At 49.4% G+C, this 16,297-nt stretch overlaps 1 protein-coding gene across 2 annotated transcripts in view; it reads left to right on the forward strand.

Annotated features, from left to right (window-relative positions):
- WASF2 (WASP family member 2) overlaps positions 1-16,297 on the forward strand; it is a 34,055-nt gene that overhangs the window by 7,997 nt on the left and 9,761 nt on the right. Inside the window, exons 2-5 of one of the 2 annotated variants that reach the window (XM_071576691.1) lie at positions 5,107-5,390; positions 10,584-10,737; positions 14,583-14,717; positions 15,206-15,359. In XM_071576691.1, coding sequence (XP_071432792.1) covers positions 10,608-10,737; positions 14,583-14,717; positions 15,206-15,359 — 419 coding nt within the window. In that variant the 5' untranslated portion in view covers positions 5,107-5,390; positions 10,584-10,607. The remainder of the gene's footprint in view (positions 1-5,106; positions 5,391-10,583; positions 10,738-14,582; positions 14,718-15,205; positions 15,360-16,297) is intronic. The other variant, XM_071576690.1, reaches the window with a different exon arrangement.

The following is a 16,297-nucleotide window of genomic DNA, read 5'->3' on the forward strand; positions in this document are numbered from 1 at the left end:
TGGATGGTCTTTAAGATCCCTTCCAAGCCAAACCATTCAGGGATTTTATGGTTTCAAACACTCTGGAAATAGTTTTGGATGGTTCAGAGCCTGGAGTTTGCACTGGAGATTACATAAGGTGAGATCACTGCTGGGCTCAGAACATGCAAAATGGAAACAACTACAGCTTAAAATGAGTGTTTTTCTGCCTGTCCCAAGGAGATTTCACAGGCATCTGTCACCACAGCCAAGCTGAAACCCGACCCTGCTCTGTCAGACCAGGGGGGCTGATCCAAACAGTGGGGCCTTGCTGGAGTCTGCTGGAAGGTGGTTGGGTCCCACTGGCCGCAGGGATGGAGAAAGTGAGTCCAAGGATTGTCATGCTGTTGAGCAAAACCAGAGGAGAGCTACTCCCAGCTTCCTGCAGCTCTGCCTGCAAATCCCAAATGGCAGCCCGGGATCATGTGCTGTTCCCGTGCACTGCACAGATGGTGAGTGCACACCCTGACACCGCAGTCCATGTTCCTCTCGGATCACCTCACTGGGCAGCTCCAGGAAGGAGCTGGGAAATCCCAGACAGGGAGCAGGCCCCTTCTCCCCCAGGCCTAATTCCCCTTTCTGTCCTTGGACAGGAAAAACTGTGGGTGTGGGGAAGAACTGCCTGGAAAACCCCAGATATGTGGTGACTCTTGGTACTGGTGTGGCATCCTGGCTGTTCTCCAGAATTCACAGCAATGCCTGTCTCCTGACTCCTGAGATCCAGAATGGATCCCAAAAGCATATTCAGGTTCTTCATGTGGCATCATGTGTGTGTATTTATTTATTCCCTCCACAACAGAAAACTCCTGTGTTATTTTGGCTTTATGAACCATTCATAACCATCTTAATTTAGACGCCCAAGGCTGTTCTCCTGTTTTTTGTGACCAAAGTCCCAGCAGATATAACACTTCTGGAAAATATCAGGGAGTCAATGCCTTTTTTTTTTCCTCCCCTCATGTCAAAGGTCAACTTAAAATATTAATGCTGCAAAGATTCATTTAAGATACTAAAACTGTTCAGGCAAGAATACATGTACATATTGTAATTACTTCCTTTTTCTTACAATTAAAGTAATTGGATTATATTTAATGAGCTATTTACATTTAATAATTAAGAAAAGACTTATCTTTCCAGTATTCCCCAAGTGCAGCAGAAGGGTGGGGGCACTCAGAGCTGTGATATAATTATCTAGGCGTGAGTTGAAACTGAAAGAGCAGTTGAGCTCTATAGAAAACACTTGGAACTGGTTTGTTCCTACTCTTTTATTAATCAAAATAGTTTAGTGTGTGGCAAAGAAGGGAAGGCTGAGCTTAGCTGCAAATGAGACAGAGTTTATCTGCTGAAAAGGAAGGTTAAAATATGCTCGAACTTCAGGAAAAAGTCATTTAGGGGGAAAAAAAACCACTCCCTCTCTTTCCGTATTAATTACCGAGCGCTGCCCGGGAATGGGAATGTGCTGATGTATTGTGAGTTGTGCTTTGTTAGTGCGACAGGCACAAGCCTTTGCTGGCTGAGGAGGCCGGTGGGAAGGAGAGGAGGCAAACCCGCTCTCCTCATTAGTGGGAATTCAGCCCGGGATTGAGCCCGTCGGGGGCTGGGCCGTGGGTCTGTGCAGGCATTCCCACAGCCAGAGGGTTGGCTTCCTGCAGGACCCCCACAGCGAGCTGTGGAAGGACACTGATTGCCTTCCCACCTAAATTAGGTCCTTCTACTCAACATCTTTTGAAATTAATTCAGTGCTATTACAGACTTTGAGGCTTGGAAAATTCTGCTCCGCTCAGGTGAGACCCCACCTGCAGAGCTGCCTCCAGCCCCGGGGTCCAACAGCACAAGGATGTGGAGCTGCTGGAGTGAGTCCAGAGGAGGCCCCGGAGCTGCTCCAGGGCTGGAGCCCCTCTGGGAGAGCTGGGGGGGTCACCTGGAGAAGAGAAGGCTCCAGGGACACCTGAGAACCCCTTGCAGTGCCTAAAGGGGCTCCAGGAGAGCTGGAGAGGGACTGGGAGCAAGGGATGGAGGGACAGGACAAGGGGAATGGCCTCCCACTGCCAGAGGGCAGAGATAGATGGGATATTGGGAAGGAATTGTTCCCTGTGAGGGTGGGCAGGCCCTGGCACAGGTTGCCCAGAGAAGCTGTGGCTGCCCCATCCCTGAAAGTGTCCAAGGGCAGATTGGACAGTGCTTGGAGCACCCTGGGATAGTGGAAGGTGCCCCTGCCCATTGGAAGAGGATGGAACAAGATGAGTTTTAATGTCCTTTCAAATTCAAACCGTTCTAGGACTGAGACCTGCTCACTGCCCAGGCATCTTCCCACGTGCTCCTAAAATATTTTAGAACCTCTCATGGTTTTTCCGTGCCCGAGAACGTCCAACCTACCTGTTGATTGACGCTCGTGATGCTCCTCTGTGTTGTCACTGACCTTGTATCCTTGCCCAAATTATTCACAGGTTTAGCAGAGAGCATTCTGCTCCCTTTTGCTCCTGTTTCCTAGGAAGCAACAAAGCCAGAGCTCTTGTGGCGCTGGAGGAGCCCTGTGTGTCTCTGCTGATGTACACCCTCATGGCAAAGACCTTGAAACCTTTCTGTTCCGGAGCTTTAATTCCTGTTTAATCAATAGTTCTGTATTCTGAGAATCAAATCCCTGTGACAGCTCTCTTTAATTGAGCTAAACTGCCTTTCTCTTGTCGCATCTCTTGTAGAGTTTTATTTAAATGCATTTGTTCTGCCTGTATCCTAGTCAGGTATTGATAGGAACACCAGGTGACCCTCTTTGTTTAACTTGTTTTTCAGCTAAATGAATGGAAACATTAATTAGTGCAACGGTGTGTTTTTTAGGGCTTAAAAAAATGAAAGTCTAGGTCAAACTGCTGGCTGTGTTAGCACTTCAGCAGAAGCCAGGAGGATCTGTATGTTCCCCATTAGTGACACCCCCATCCTCCCACCCCCAGCCTGATTTCTGCCAACAGCTCCGAGCGAGTCCCTCTCCAGGAGAGCAGCCTGGTATTTATTCCAGCAAGATCATCTTCAGCAAAGCTGATAACAAAAAGTTTAAAAGGAAGAGCCAAATTTTCAGTCACACCTGTGCAATCCCCTTGAGGGCAGTAAATGATGATGATAATGCATGAGCCAGACAAAAAAACCGCAGAAAATGGCTTTCTGAGCCTCTTTTGCATTTTTCAGAGCCAGCAGACTGGAGAGGGGAGGAAAAAAAAAGGCAGGGGAGAGAAAAGAAAAAGTATTTTTACTCTGGGAAGGGAGCAGGGCTGGGTGTTTGGTGTCTCAGGGACTCCTGGTGTGCTGTGCAATGCTCGTTCCGCTGCGGGATCGGGGCTGGCGTTCCCGGTGTGGAAATACATGAGCAGCGCTGCTCTTGCCCCACGGTGTTGCCCAAACAGCCCCTTTCGTAACGCCGGCAGATCGTATCTGCAAAGCTGCTGGTGATTGGAGTGGGTTGTTCATACACTGAGGTGGGTTTTTGTGCTCGGCTCGGTGTGTTCTCCTCAAACCCCTCCCGGGTTTTTGGCGGATCCTGCTCCAGGAGAGCTTTTGTGTGAGAACAGAGCGTGCCCTTCCCATCCCACCGGCTGGTGAGGGATGGTGGGCAGCGTTTTCCCTGCTGCCCAGGAGGGTTTTGCTCATCCATCTCCCCCATGGTTTTTTGGGAGAACAGCCCACTGTGAAAGGAAGCAGCCCCGCAGCTGCCCTTCACTGCTGACTCCTGCTCAGCTGCTGCCAGGCAGGGCTGGTAATGACAGATGAGCCTGTGACGCGTTTTTGGGAATGAATACTTGTTACAGCTGGCGGGATGGAGTAGTTTGTGGCATCACATGGCAGTTTGCTCTATAATTTCGCTCCCTATTGCTCGGATGCAGCACTGATTGCTGGGTCTCTCTCTGAGCGTGGAACTGGAGCATTTCTGATTGCTGCATCCCACTTCTCTGTGGCTGCATTGTGAGCTTGGATATAGCCCTGAGCACTCAGCAGAGCCTTCTGCTGATTTTTTTTTCCCCCTCAGTTCTCCCTCTGTGTGTGTGTGTGGCTGCTGCTTCCCTTTCTGCAAGTCTTTTGGGGTTACATAAAAGCCAGTCTCTTTCTGGCCATTACAGCTACATGGGGGAGTAGTTACTGCTGAGAGAAGCTTGAAATTTGAAGCAGAGTTGTCACAGACATTAGAAAGAACAGTCGGTCTGCGTTGGCAAGCTACTGAGTTAAGTCTTATTTCATACTGATGGGAATTTCAGATCTGATTATCTCCTTTCTCCCTCATTCCCAAACCTGCTGGTGTGCCTAATCCCCCCATGGGCACTCCTAAAGGCAGCTCTCCAAGGGGCTGAGCTGAGGGCTTGGTCTCCTTGACTGTGCTGCTTGTTTGTGTCCAGGCAGAGCATTTTGTGAGGGTGGTTGGTCACCCTGACGTACTTGGAAATCAAGGCTGAATTCCCTCCCCTTCCCCAAAAAAAGCTCCCTGCCCTCCTTAGGTGCTTTGTGCTACACCAGACACTATGACAGATGATCTCACTGCTGGGGTCCAGATTTATTTGCAGATGGTCCCTGATCTAAGAGGTTGTGTGTCACATTGAGCCGGGAATTACCCAGGTGACTCCCAGTGATGCTATGCTAACTGGTCAAATACCAGTGGGGAGAACCTGCCAGATCCCTCCCTCCAGCTCACCTGTTATTTACAGCTCTTTGTGTGCGTGTTGGAGTCCTGCCTGCCTTCCCTGCACCACCATGGTGACTGTGCTGTCTACCAAAAAACCCCAAATCCCGGGTCTGGTTCCTCTCTTGCTGTGCAGGGCTGATTTCTGCTCTGCTCCAAAATGCTTGTTAAGGAGTATTTGCTCCGAGTTGCTGTTTCCAGTTGACAGAACTTGCCTTGGAAAGCAAATACTCAATCCTAAAACGTCCCTGTATTGCTTCTCAATACTTGTAATCAAAGTCTGTCTCCTTCATTGTCCCTAACAATTGCCCAATTTTACTGTGCCAGCCCCATTTATTAAAAATAGTCAATAAGGCGCAGCTTTGTGCGAGGGGTTTATAGACTGGCAGTTCTTGTTTGAGACAAACCAATTCTACTTGATTCCAATCCAGGACTGGGATTCCTGAGTGATCTGCAGAGCAGAGCTGGTGGGGAGAGCGGTCGATGAGTTGCTGATAAGGAATCTTGGAGGAGCACCACACTCATCCTGGATGTACCTCCGGCTTTGCTCAAAAGTGCTGCATTCGGAAAGGCAAAAATTGCAAATTGCATTTTTTTTATCCTGCTTTTTTTGGGCGTTTTGGGCCATGCTTGTTCCCCAGTGCCCCAGGAGTATTTACAGAACTGATTGGCAAAGTCAGAATCCTCTTAAAAGCCGGTGAGCTGGACGTTCAAGGTGAGAGTTTGTTGTGGAGGGAGCAGGGTGTGGGATGGGCAGCCACGGGAAAAAGCTCTACGTGTGAATCCTGCATTCTTGGAGGAACACGAGGTGTCCAAGACCAAGCACAGGAGTTGTTAGGAAGGGTGACAGGGAGCAGAAACCTGGTGAACCCTGGAAACAAGGTGCTGGAAGATCAGTAGGGATATAGGAGAGGTGAGTTCAGCTTCCAGAGCTTTTGTTGTGCTCAGCAAACTTTTTTCAGGGCTGGAGAGGGCCAGGGCTCAGCAATGTCTGTGGAACCGTTTGGGAGAGGAAATTGTGAGGCATCCTGGCCATGCCCGGCTGGAGGTGGGGAGAGGAGCTGCAGGGCAAAGCTGGGCCTTTTGGATGGTTTGGGTTTTAGTCACTGCCCTCACAACAAGGTCTGGAGCCTTCTGTGGTTCAATTCATGGCTGGGAGGCTCCAGGGGAAATGCTTGGGAGCAGGTAGGAAGGGTCCGGTTCAAATGGGAGAGGAAAATCATTTGTTACTGTAACAGAAGCCTTTCCTTCTTGTTTTTAAGAAGGTGTGAGCACAGTGTTGGGAGGATGAGTCTTTTGAACATCACTGGTGCAGCAGGATTTGTGGATTTTCCTTACGGCTCTCCCAGCCAGTGAAGATCACTGAACTTCTTGAGTCGCACCCTGTTTCAATTTGATGACTTTATCTGTTTTCCATATTCATTAGGAATCTGTTGCAGACAGTTTGCTGTTTCTAGAGGCAGTTTCCTTTTAACCTACGTGATCTCCTCTCCTGTTGCACTGGGATCAAGGCAGGTCCTCTGTGCCCATGTCGTTCTTGCAGCTTCTTAAAAACCCCAAAACTCTACTCCTGAAACAAATCTAATCTCCAGCATTCACAAGCAAATGGAAACGCTTATCTTTGCCCCAAAGATAAGGATTTTCGGCCTTGCAATTCATTTAAGTTGCATGTGAATGGTAGGATTTAGTTATAATATATGGTGTGCGGTGGTTGTGTGACAGTGACTAATGCCTGATGACCAGGCTGGCCGGGGTGCAATTCTGCTGTGCTGTCATGCCCTGAGCACGGAAAGGGAAGCGGTTCTGGATGGCCCGTGCTTGGCACTGAGCTGTCAATCGGCTCCTAATGACTCTCTTAAAGAATAAAAAAAGGAGCCTCCCGGAAAGTTCTTTTAGCTCTGTCCTTTCTTTCATTTACTGTGTCTCTTCCCTGTCCCCAGCTCATGCCTTGCACTGGCCCCAGTGTTTTGCTTCCTCTTCATCCTTCCCCCTCTGCTCTCACACCTTGTGCTTCTCCACACCTGGTTTTCTGCCCTACCTGACTCCTGCTTTGGAAATACACCACTTATTTTCCAGTCCGTGCTATTAATCTTTGTCCCACCTACTCAGGAGGCATGAAGGTTTTACAGGAGCCCATTAACTGTTATCTCCATCCCTACCCTCCAAGGAAAAACAAGGTCTAACAATGTTCTTGTGGGCGCATCGACTGCTCTTTTTGCTCATGTGGGTCCCAGATTTCCTTCCTAAAACCTTCATCTTCCTTGTCCTGCTCGAAGGAGAGGAATTTTGGCTTTAAAACACCTCTCGTGGCACTGAGTGCCATAATCTGGTAAAGGGACTGGAGTTGGACCAAGGGTTGGACTTGATGATCTCGGAGGTCTTTTCCACCCAATCCATTCTATGATTCTGTGATTCTGTGGATGTGGCACTGAATGAGAATCCACCATGTCTTGATTCAACCCTACTGTGAGAATCCACCATGTCTTGATCCAACCCTACTGTGATGACCAGCCCAGGGCACTCTGTGCCCTGGGCTGGTGATCACAGTAGGGTTGGATCAAGGGTTGGATTTGGTGATCTCAGAGGTCTCTTCCAACCCAAATGAGAAGAGCAACGAGGCTGGAGAAGGGACTGGAGCACAAGTGCTGTGGGGAGAGGCTGAGGGAGCTGGGGGTGTTTAGCCTGGAGAAGAGGAGGCTCAGAGGTGACCTCAGCACTGTCTGGAACTGCCTGAAGGGAAGTTCTGGCCAGGTGGGGGTTGGTCTCTTCTCCTAGGCACTCAGCAATAGGACAAGGGGGCACGATGGGCTCAAGCTCTGCCAGGGGAAATTGAAGTTGGAGATCAGAAAGAAATTCTTTGCAGAGAGAGTGCTCAGGCATTGGAATGGGCTGCCCAGAGAGGGGGTGGATTCCCCATCCCTGGAGGTTTTTCAGCTGAGCTTGGCCGTGGCACTGAGTGCCATGATCTGGTAAAGGGACTGGAGTTGGCCCAAGGGTTGGACTTGATGATCTCAGAGGTCTTTTCCAACCCAATCCATTCTGTGATTCTGTGGATGTGACACTGAGTGAGAATCCACCACGTCTTGATCCAACCCTACTGTGATCACCAGCCCAGGGCACGCCATTCCCTGGGCTGGTGATCACAGTGGGGTTGGATCAAGGGTTGGACTTGCTGATCTCGGAGGTCTTTTCCAACCCAATCCATTCTATGATTCTGTGATTACCCCAGAAGCTGCTGGGAAAGCAGTGTGGTTGTCCACAGCCCATCCTGCCCTCCTTGCCTTGCTCATCCCTGGTGCTCCAGAGGGCTGATGTAATCCCTTAGTTTGCTGGATCCTGGCTGGTTTTAGAGCCAGCAGAGCCGTCCTGGTGGCCTTGGGAAGCCCCGAGGAGGCTGTCGTGGTGATCACGAGGGTGAAACTCTGTTCTGCAGTGGAGTGTGGCTGTGCCCGGAGGGTGGGGGTGGCTGGCAGGATGAGCTGGGCTATAAAGGGAGTGTTTTTCTTAGCCCTTCTCTCTGCCTGTCTTGCACCGGTGCAAATTTGTGCTCTATGGTTGCTCTACCGTTGTTTTTCTTTCTTTAAGAAAAGCAATTTTCACCACTACTCCTTGCTTTTAGTTTCAAAACATGCTTTGCAGGCAAACACTTGGAGTGTGATTGTGTATGGGGAATATATATTTTGAGCCTTTTTTTGTGGGTATTTGGGACACTACTCCATTTTCTGCTCTGTTTTCCTCATCCTTGCAGAGATCACTGCTACCTGTGTCCATCTGACCACAATACCCATCATCTTTGGGGATTTTTTTTGTCTCTTTTTATACAGTGTGCTCACATCTCACCCCCCCACTTCCAGGCTTATTTTCCCTCTTGCTGTTTTCCTTCTGTCTGTCCTACACCTTGGAAGGTTTCCAGGCAGTCTGTCCACTCCAGCTCTGCAGATCCCACCGCGTGTGCTCCCTGGCCGAGCCCTGGGGAAGCACAGGGGAGAAAAGCTGGATGCAGGCAGCCTGCAAATGCTGCCTTGTTTATGAGAGCTGCTTCTTGGTGCAGACTGCAGTCTGGGGGGAGCTGGGAAAGTTTGTCTGGCATGAAGCACTAAAGCTGACAAAAGATTGTAGGGCTTGGGCTGGAATCGATAAAACACGGGGTGTTGGGAAGCGAAGGTCAGAGCCCTTCCTTAGTTCACCCTGCCCTTTAAATATCCTGATGGCTGCAGCAGTGCCTGGACATGGGCAAGAACAACATGGACCTGATCCTCAGAGAGTCTTGCTTTTATTTATTTGGATGCAGATCTGCCTGTTCTGTGCAGTGTCTGGTTTTGGGAACCTTTTCCGTGCAGCCTGGTCTAGTGGAAGGTGTCCCTGCCCAGGGGGTTGGAACGAGATGATCTCTGAGGTCCCTTCCAAGCCAAACCATCCCGTGATTCTCTGTGAAATGCCTCGTGTAGAGACGTTGCAAAATGGCAGCAACCTGCAATCTGCTTGTCTGGGAGATATCCCAGCGCTGGGTGCTGCGGCTCTTGAACTCCTCTGCCTTAATGGGTCAAATTTAGCAATTCAAAATCTGGCTTGTGAGGTAATTAGGAGGGATAATGCCCACTTCTTCCTCTTAACACCCTGATAGAAAAGCATCCAGGAAGGACTCCTGGACCTCAAAGATAAGCTGCCAGCTGCCACAGAGACTATCAAAGGGTGGCTCAAAGTCAAGAGCAAACAGCTGATTTTTTCTGGTTCTTGGGTTTTTGCTGGTGGTGACAGGAAGCCATGTTCCCCAAGCTGTTCGCTTCCTGTTTTATTTTTACACCCAGCCCGAGCAGATCCGCATGCCTATCACATGGGAGCTGCCTGCTTCTCTTGGGCTGTTCCTCAGCTGACCTAGAAAAGTGATTCTTTCCCCTTCTAAATTAATCAAGAAGTTGAGATGTATTTGCTTTCACTTAGTCCTGGAGATTTCAGGTGTGTCTCACACTCCTTGCAGTGAGCTGGTCACCCAGCTGGATGGTCCCAGAGGGAGCTGTTTGGTGCTTCAACGTTTGGGCTTGTTAGGAAAGGAGATTTTTGTGATTTCAGGGCACTGACCCGCACATAAAAGTGTTTTCTGTCCAAAGTGTGACTTCCGGACACTTCCTTTTCTTCAGTTTTTTATTTTATTATTTGTTTTTAAAGAACTGGAAGTTTGTCCTGCCTGTTGTACAATCAATCCCGACTTCTTTCTGAGCGCTCTCCAGTCCTGCATCCTGATTAGAGCTCCCTCAACCTTCAACTGCTCTAGCATGAAAACAATGGTCCAGTGTAAACCTCATCCCCGGGGGATTTCCCAAGGGAAGAGGGGTGCAGTCTGCAGGATAAGGAACAGTCACCAGAAAGTTTCCTGGTCAGCTGCAAACGCTTCCTGTTGTTCCAGGAGAGCCCTGCCTGCTGCTCCAAGAGGGAGGCACCGCGTGTGCTTTGGTGTGCTGGGAGAAGCTGTTTTGTTCTTTTTTTTTTTTTTAAACAATAACATCTCCCATCTTCATCTGCTTGGTTTAAGCAATTATCGATTGCAAGTTTGAAATGTTTGTGAGGAAGAGCTTGTAAGAGTCAGGCAAGAGGCTGTGTGTGAAGGAGACCACGGGTGGGTAGGAAGGGAAGGAACAAGGGCTGCGTGTGGGCGAAGAAGTGGAGCTCTCCATCTCTGCCTCTGTACCTGAGCTGGTGGGGCTCTGCTGTCACTGCAAGTTGGAGAACAGCAGGATCTTTATTTCTGATGAACCAGTTTTCTCAGGGTGGGGAGCAGGGGGGGAGAGAAGGCTTATAAATAAAGCCATTTGAGAGCAGGAAAAACGAACACCATGGCTCTGGTGTGCCTGGAATTTGCGGTTGAGTAATCCTTTCCTGTTTCTTTTTTGGGTTGTTTTTCATCTTTCAGAGCAGTGCCTGAAGCAGGTCCACCATGCCGTTAGTAACGAGGAACATTGAGCCAAGGCACCTGTGCCGTCAGACGTTGCCGAGCGTTCGGAGCGAGCTGGAATGCGTGACCAACATCACCCTGGCAAATGTCATTCGACAGCTGGGCAGCCTGAGTGAGTACCATGGCGAGCCTGCGCGGTGCCCTCAGGAGTCGCTACTGCTCTTTATTTAGCTCCCTTTCTACTCTCGTGTTCCTATTTCTCCCCCATCTGCCTTCCCTGGGTAATGCTAAAATGTTTTCCTAAAGAAATCCGATGCTAATTTCATATCCCTGGTCCCACTGCCTTCCTATGTTGGAGAAAATGGGGAGGGGGGTGTGTGTGGATGTGTGTGTGTGTGAGAGAGAGGCTGCAGTGGAACTGCAGATGGAAGGATGGAGCACAACTCAGGCTTGTAAAATGGGAGGCTCTTGGAGCAGCCAGGATCTTGTGTCAGAGAACGTGCCTGTAATTGCACACGCCACTAAATGGAGCTTGACTCTGTTGGATCCACACCGTGTCAGTAGTCTTATTTATCATGAAAGATAATTAAAGCCCCCACGCAGAAGCTCCTGTTTGCCCCTGCTGCTCTTGGTTGTGTTGTGAGACCCAAAGACCCGTCTGAGCCAAGCAGTGCCTCTGGGGTGTCAGGGCTTTGGGGCTGCTCTGAAATGGCAGCACGAGCTGGAGCAGTGCCTGGCTCAGCTCTCCAGTGGGCTGACCCATAGCCTTGGAAAAGCTGGAGGGAAAACTCAGGCCTGTATGCTGCAGGAAAAATGAAGAGTTAATTGTGGTCTCTCTGGGATGACTCTGTACTCTGTTGAAATGCTCTGTGTTCTGATTAACCACCTTTGTCCTTGAAGCGAGACTTTGATAATCAAATTAATCTATTGTTTAGCTTCTCTGTGGTGTTTGCAAGCCCTTCTGCTTGCTCTGCAAAGCAGGCCCCTTGCCTTCCGCCATGTGGCAGGGAAAGTTTGGGTGCAGCCTCTTTCCAGCAGTGCAGACCGTGGCTGTCACTGAAATCTGGGCCTGTGTTTGCTGCCAGTCTGTGTCACATTCTGTTGGGTTGGAGAAATGTCACTGCACAGGCGAGACCAGGCTCTGTGCTCGCGTTCAACTGGCCCTTGGTGTTCATTTGTTAGGTCTGGTAGCCAAGATGGTTGTGGAGTGTGAGTAAAATCCATCTCATGTATGTGAAATGGTGAGGAAGGAGGCAGTAAAGCTGTGCAAATCCCAGCTGCAGGGAAAGCTTATCCCAGTCTGGAGACGCTCCGTGGGTTAGTGTGACAGAGCCCTGGCCAGATCCTGCAGGTTTAGACCTTTGCACAGCTCAGATAGTCAAAGCCTCTCTGCTCCTGAAGTGCTGGGAGCCAAATTGCAGCCTGTTTTTTTCCTCAAGAAGGTGCCCTGGGAGCTGGGACTGGGGAGGAGGTGGGAGCTGCTGGAACAATCACAGGTAGCTGGAGGAGGATCTGTGGAGAGGTGGCTCCTGCTGACACTGGGTGTGAGAGGGGAGCGAGGCAGGTGGAGAGGAAATGCTGAGCACCACCTGCTTCCCCAGGGTCAGCAGTATTTTAAATAAAGCAATATTTAGCCTGCACTTGCACTCAAATGCCCAAACTTGCCCCCCACCCTTTCCTCTCTCCTCCAAAAAACAAACCTGCTCTTTCCTTGTACCTGACTATTACAGGAACGCAGAGTGGGTTCAGTAGGCTGTGACAGCCCTGTCAAGTGAATAATCAGCCATGCCTGGTGCACCACAGTCTCTTTACAAAGATGCAAACATAAATCTTGTCAAACTTTCATATTCCAGTGAGTTTACCCTTCGTTACTATCGCAGCTGGGAGCACTTTGTATAAGTCGACTGTGCCTTTTTGTGTGATTTTATAGAATCCACAAGCTAAAGATGGAAGGACCTATTAAATCATGCCGTCTGTCTTCCTGCCAGTGCATGACAAAGATAATTCTGATTGTAAGCTGTGCTTTTGCAGTCAAAGTAACTAAACTAAAAAATTAATCTCTGTCTTACCCCATCGAAAAGTGTATGTGAAGCTCAGTGTGTGAGGTGGTAACTCCAGGTGTGCTTACCCAGGACAGGGAGCACAGACCATCCTTTCTTCTCCCTCCAGGGTCAAGACCAGTATATAAAATGCTGTTATATATTATTTTATACTTGCAACATACTTTACAAACCAAGGACTTTGTTTTTTTCCCTAGTGCTTGTTGCAGTTCCTTGTGAAGTTCAGAAAGTATTTTCACTTCTCATGAAAGTAGAAACCAAATTATAAGTGGTCTTTTCTTGAGCTGTTGCTGGAAGGTTTCAAATTTTTCTACAGATAAATTTCTATTCTCTTTGGTCAGATAGGAGAGCTGGTCTGTGCTGATGTTGAACAAGGAGAGGGCAAGAGCTCTTTGGCCCTTGGGTCTCCAGAAATAAAATCCTTCTCATGAGTCTGGGGAGAGCTGGTTGGGCTTGTTAATGGCTCATATGTGGAGTCTGTACTGTCTGGGAGGGTGGAAGGAAGAGGTCAGTTGAAGTTAACCTCCAGCATTTGCTCTCTACAAACACTTGGAGCTGGCAGTGCCACCAAAAGGGGTGGAGGAGGTTGAATTTTAACCTGGCTGGTTCTCCGTGCTTGGCAGTGTAAGGAGATCTCCTGGGAACAGGAACAAGGAGCTCTGGGAGCAGGAACAAGGAGCTGATATGTCGGGTTAGATAGCTGGAAGTGTTTGTGCAGCTGGGCTTGGGGGATGCCCTGGTTTGCCTTGTGCAGGGGGAGGTGCTCATCTCTCTGCTGAGACTCTGCAGGTGACCACATTTTCCAAAATCAGTGCTGAACTCAGTCTTCCAACTGGTTATCCTCCCCTGAATGTCGGTGAGGATCTTTAGGAGTAACAGATTCCAGAACAAACTGCTGACCATATGATGATGCACTTCAAAACCAGACTGCTTGTTGGGAGCAGCCTTGTACTCAGCAGCCGTGGCTGGAAATGTTTCCCATCAGTGGGAACGCCACGGGCCCCTGTCTGCGGTCAGTGCCAGGCCTGTCCTCGGCATGGCTGGGGCTCCCTGGCTTGGGCTGTGCCTGAGAGCAGGACAAAAAGACAGAGCTCTTTGGAATGTCTTGGGTTTCTTCCAGCTCTCCCACCTCTGTCTACCTGTGGCCATCCCTTGTTGCCTGTGTAGGTTTTTAAACTCCCTTTTGTAGGTTTTTAAAGTCCTGTTAAACAGGGACATCTTTTTTGTGACTCCTGTTAGTGGTGCAGCCAGTTCCTGGTGTGAGCTCCTGCTCCCAACCCCCAGCCCAAACAATGGATGCTGTTTGTCACAGCAGCCCACTGGGCAGTCCAAGCTGTTCCAGAGAGAATGTCCCTGATTGAGAAGTTCCTCTTTGGTTTTGATTTAGAATCAACGTGAACGCATCAATTTTTCAGACACTGCCACCTGAAGGAACAACAGGGTCAGTGCTTTTGGCTGCGGTTACAGCTCCGGCTTCAGGATCAAGGGCTGGGTCTGCTTTCTGCTTCCAGAGTGCTTTGAGCTTGTAAATATGTGCCAGTTTCCCTGGAGGCAGGTCTGCTGGAGTCTGGGAGCCTTTGAGATTCTCCAGAGCAATAAAAATCTAACTGTATTTCCTCGTCTAATAAACAGAACAGCAGAGAATCTTAAAGGACCCTCAGACCCATCCAGATTCAGACCAGCGTAGTGTTCTCAGCCCTCTTTAGTTCATTGCTTTAATAAAGTATGTCTCAATTGTTTCCTTATTGCTTGAAGATCCCTTGGAAATGTCAGGTTTTGGTGGAACAAAGCATTTTCTTCCTGGATGTTAAACTCAACGCTGACAAACTTGAAAAGAAGCATGGATGGTTCTTTCTTTCCTTCTTCTTCCCTCAAGAAAACAAGCTGGGAGACTGAGTGTGGTGTGGTGTGGTGTGGTGTGGCTCCTGTGGGTAACATGGACATTTTAATATTGCAGGTAAATCTGCAGAGGACATATTTGGAGAGTTGTTTACTCAGGCCAACACCTTTGCCTCCCGGGTGAGCGTTCTGGTCGAGAGGGTTGACCGTCTGCAAGTCAAAGTCACTCAGCTGGACCCCAAAGAGGAAGAAGGTAATGGAGTGGAGCACAGAGGTTCTCCTTGAGCCAGCATGGAGGGTTCAGTGCCATAAAACCAGCCATGGTTGCTGGAATGTCCTCTCTGGAGCTGAGGGACTGTTTCCTCCCATCCTAAAAGGGGAATGTTTTCTCCCCTCATGTGGACACAGCCTTTTTGGCCAGGTCCATATTTGCTTGTTAGTGAGTCTCCCATGTGGGAATTCACTTTCCAGCAGCTGGATGTGTTGGGTGAGCAGTTTGAGCTTGGTCACAGAGATTCCAAACCTCTTGAGAGAGACCCCTGTCGATACAGCAGCAGATCTTGGCACGGCACTCTGAGATTTGATGGGTTTCCCATGGGATCTGTGGGAAAAGGAACCTGACCTTAAGAAGTGCAAAGCATGCCAAGAACTCCAACTGAAATCAGATGTTCACTGCTTGGTCTTCAGTGTCATTGGCCTGGGTCAAGCTGCTCTTCACTTGCTCTCTCCTCTTCCTTCCAGTCTCCCTGCAAGGCATTAACACCAGGAAGGCCTTCAAAAGCTCCACCACTCAGGACCAGAAGCTCTTTGACAGGGATTCTCTCCCTGTGCCTGTTCTCGAAACCTACAGGACCTGCAATACTCCTCCACCTCTGAACATCCTCTCACCTTACAGGTATGGCTGCAACCCCTTCTTGTTCCCTTGGTATAGCTGCAATCCCTACTTGTTCCCTTGCAGAGGAACCTCTTCCTCCCAACCTGCTGGGGAGGTAATTTCCCATCCCATGCTGTGTTGAAGTATCCATTCCCAATGGGGAATTGAGTCGCTAAATTGAGATCCACCAGGAAATCTCCATCCTCTGGATTACATAAAACTTTCCTTTCAGGGTCTTACAAATGATGTCTTTGGTTCCCTGCTGTCACTTCTGTGACTGCCTTGGGGCAAGGCTTGGCTGGCACTGCCAAACCACGCTGAGTGTGCTGCACATGAGGCGTTTTTCTTGTGCTTCTCCATAGCCTTGTGGCTCCTTTCCAAAGAGCCACAATGCAGAGTGTTCCCTGGAAGTGTCTCTTGCCCAGGTGGACACAGCGGCCTCCTGGAGATGCTTCTTGTGGCCTCCAGTGCCTGCTCTGAGACATCTGGTGGGATGTGTAACCAGTTCCGAGCATTCCCGCTCTGATTTCATCATGTAGGTAGTAGAAGGAAAGGGGGTCAGAATCCAGAGACTTATCCCACATCCATAAATATCTTTTGAACAGGTAAAAAGTAATTACAGATAGCTGGAGGCAGCTGTCTCCTGCCAGACGCGGCTGCACTGCAAAGTGGGAGGAGAGGGAGTGCGTGTGCGCTCGCTCGGGAGGCTCAAGGACGTTCCTGGTCTCATTTCGGGTTCCTGAGCTGGAGAAGGAGGGTTTTTCCACACCAAAAATACAACACAAATAAGAGGGAGTTGAAGTGAGAGACCTGCTGCTCTCTTGGTGATTGTTCAGAGCAGTTGAGCTCTTCGGGTGCTGAGTAATGGAGGGTTTGTGTGAGGGCAGAAGGGATGGGAAGTGGGAGAGCCAGGATGAGCAAGGGTGGGGATCTCTTCCTGCTCTGAAATGGGGGACAGA

The sequence above is a fragment of the Pithys albifrons genome, chromosome 24 (genome assembly GCF_047495875.1).
Source record: "Pithys albifrons albifrons isolate INPA30051 chromosome 24, PitAlb_v1, whole genome shotgun sequence".
In the NCBI taxonomy this organism is placed as follows: Eukaryota; Metazoa; Chordata; class Aves; order Passeriformes; family Thamnophilidae; genus Pithys; species Pithys albifrons.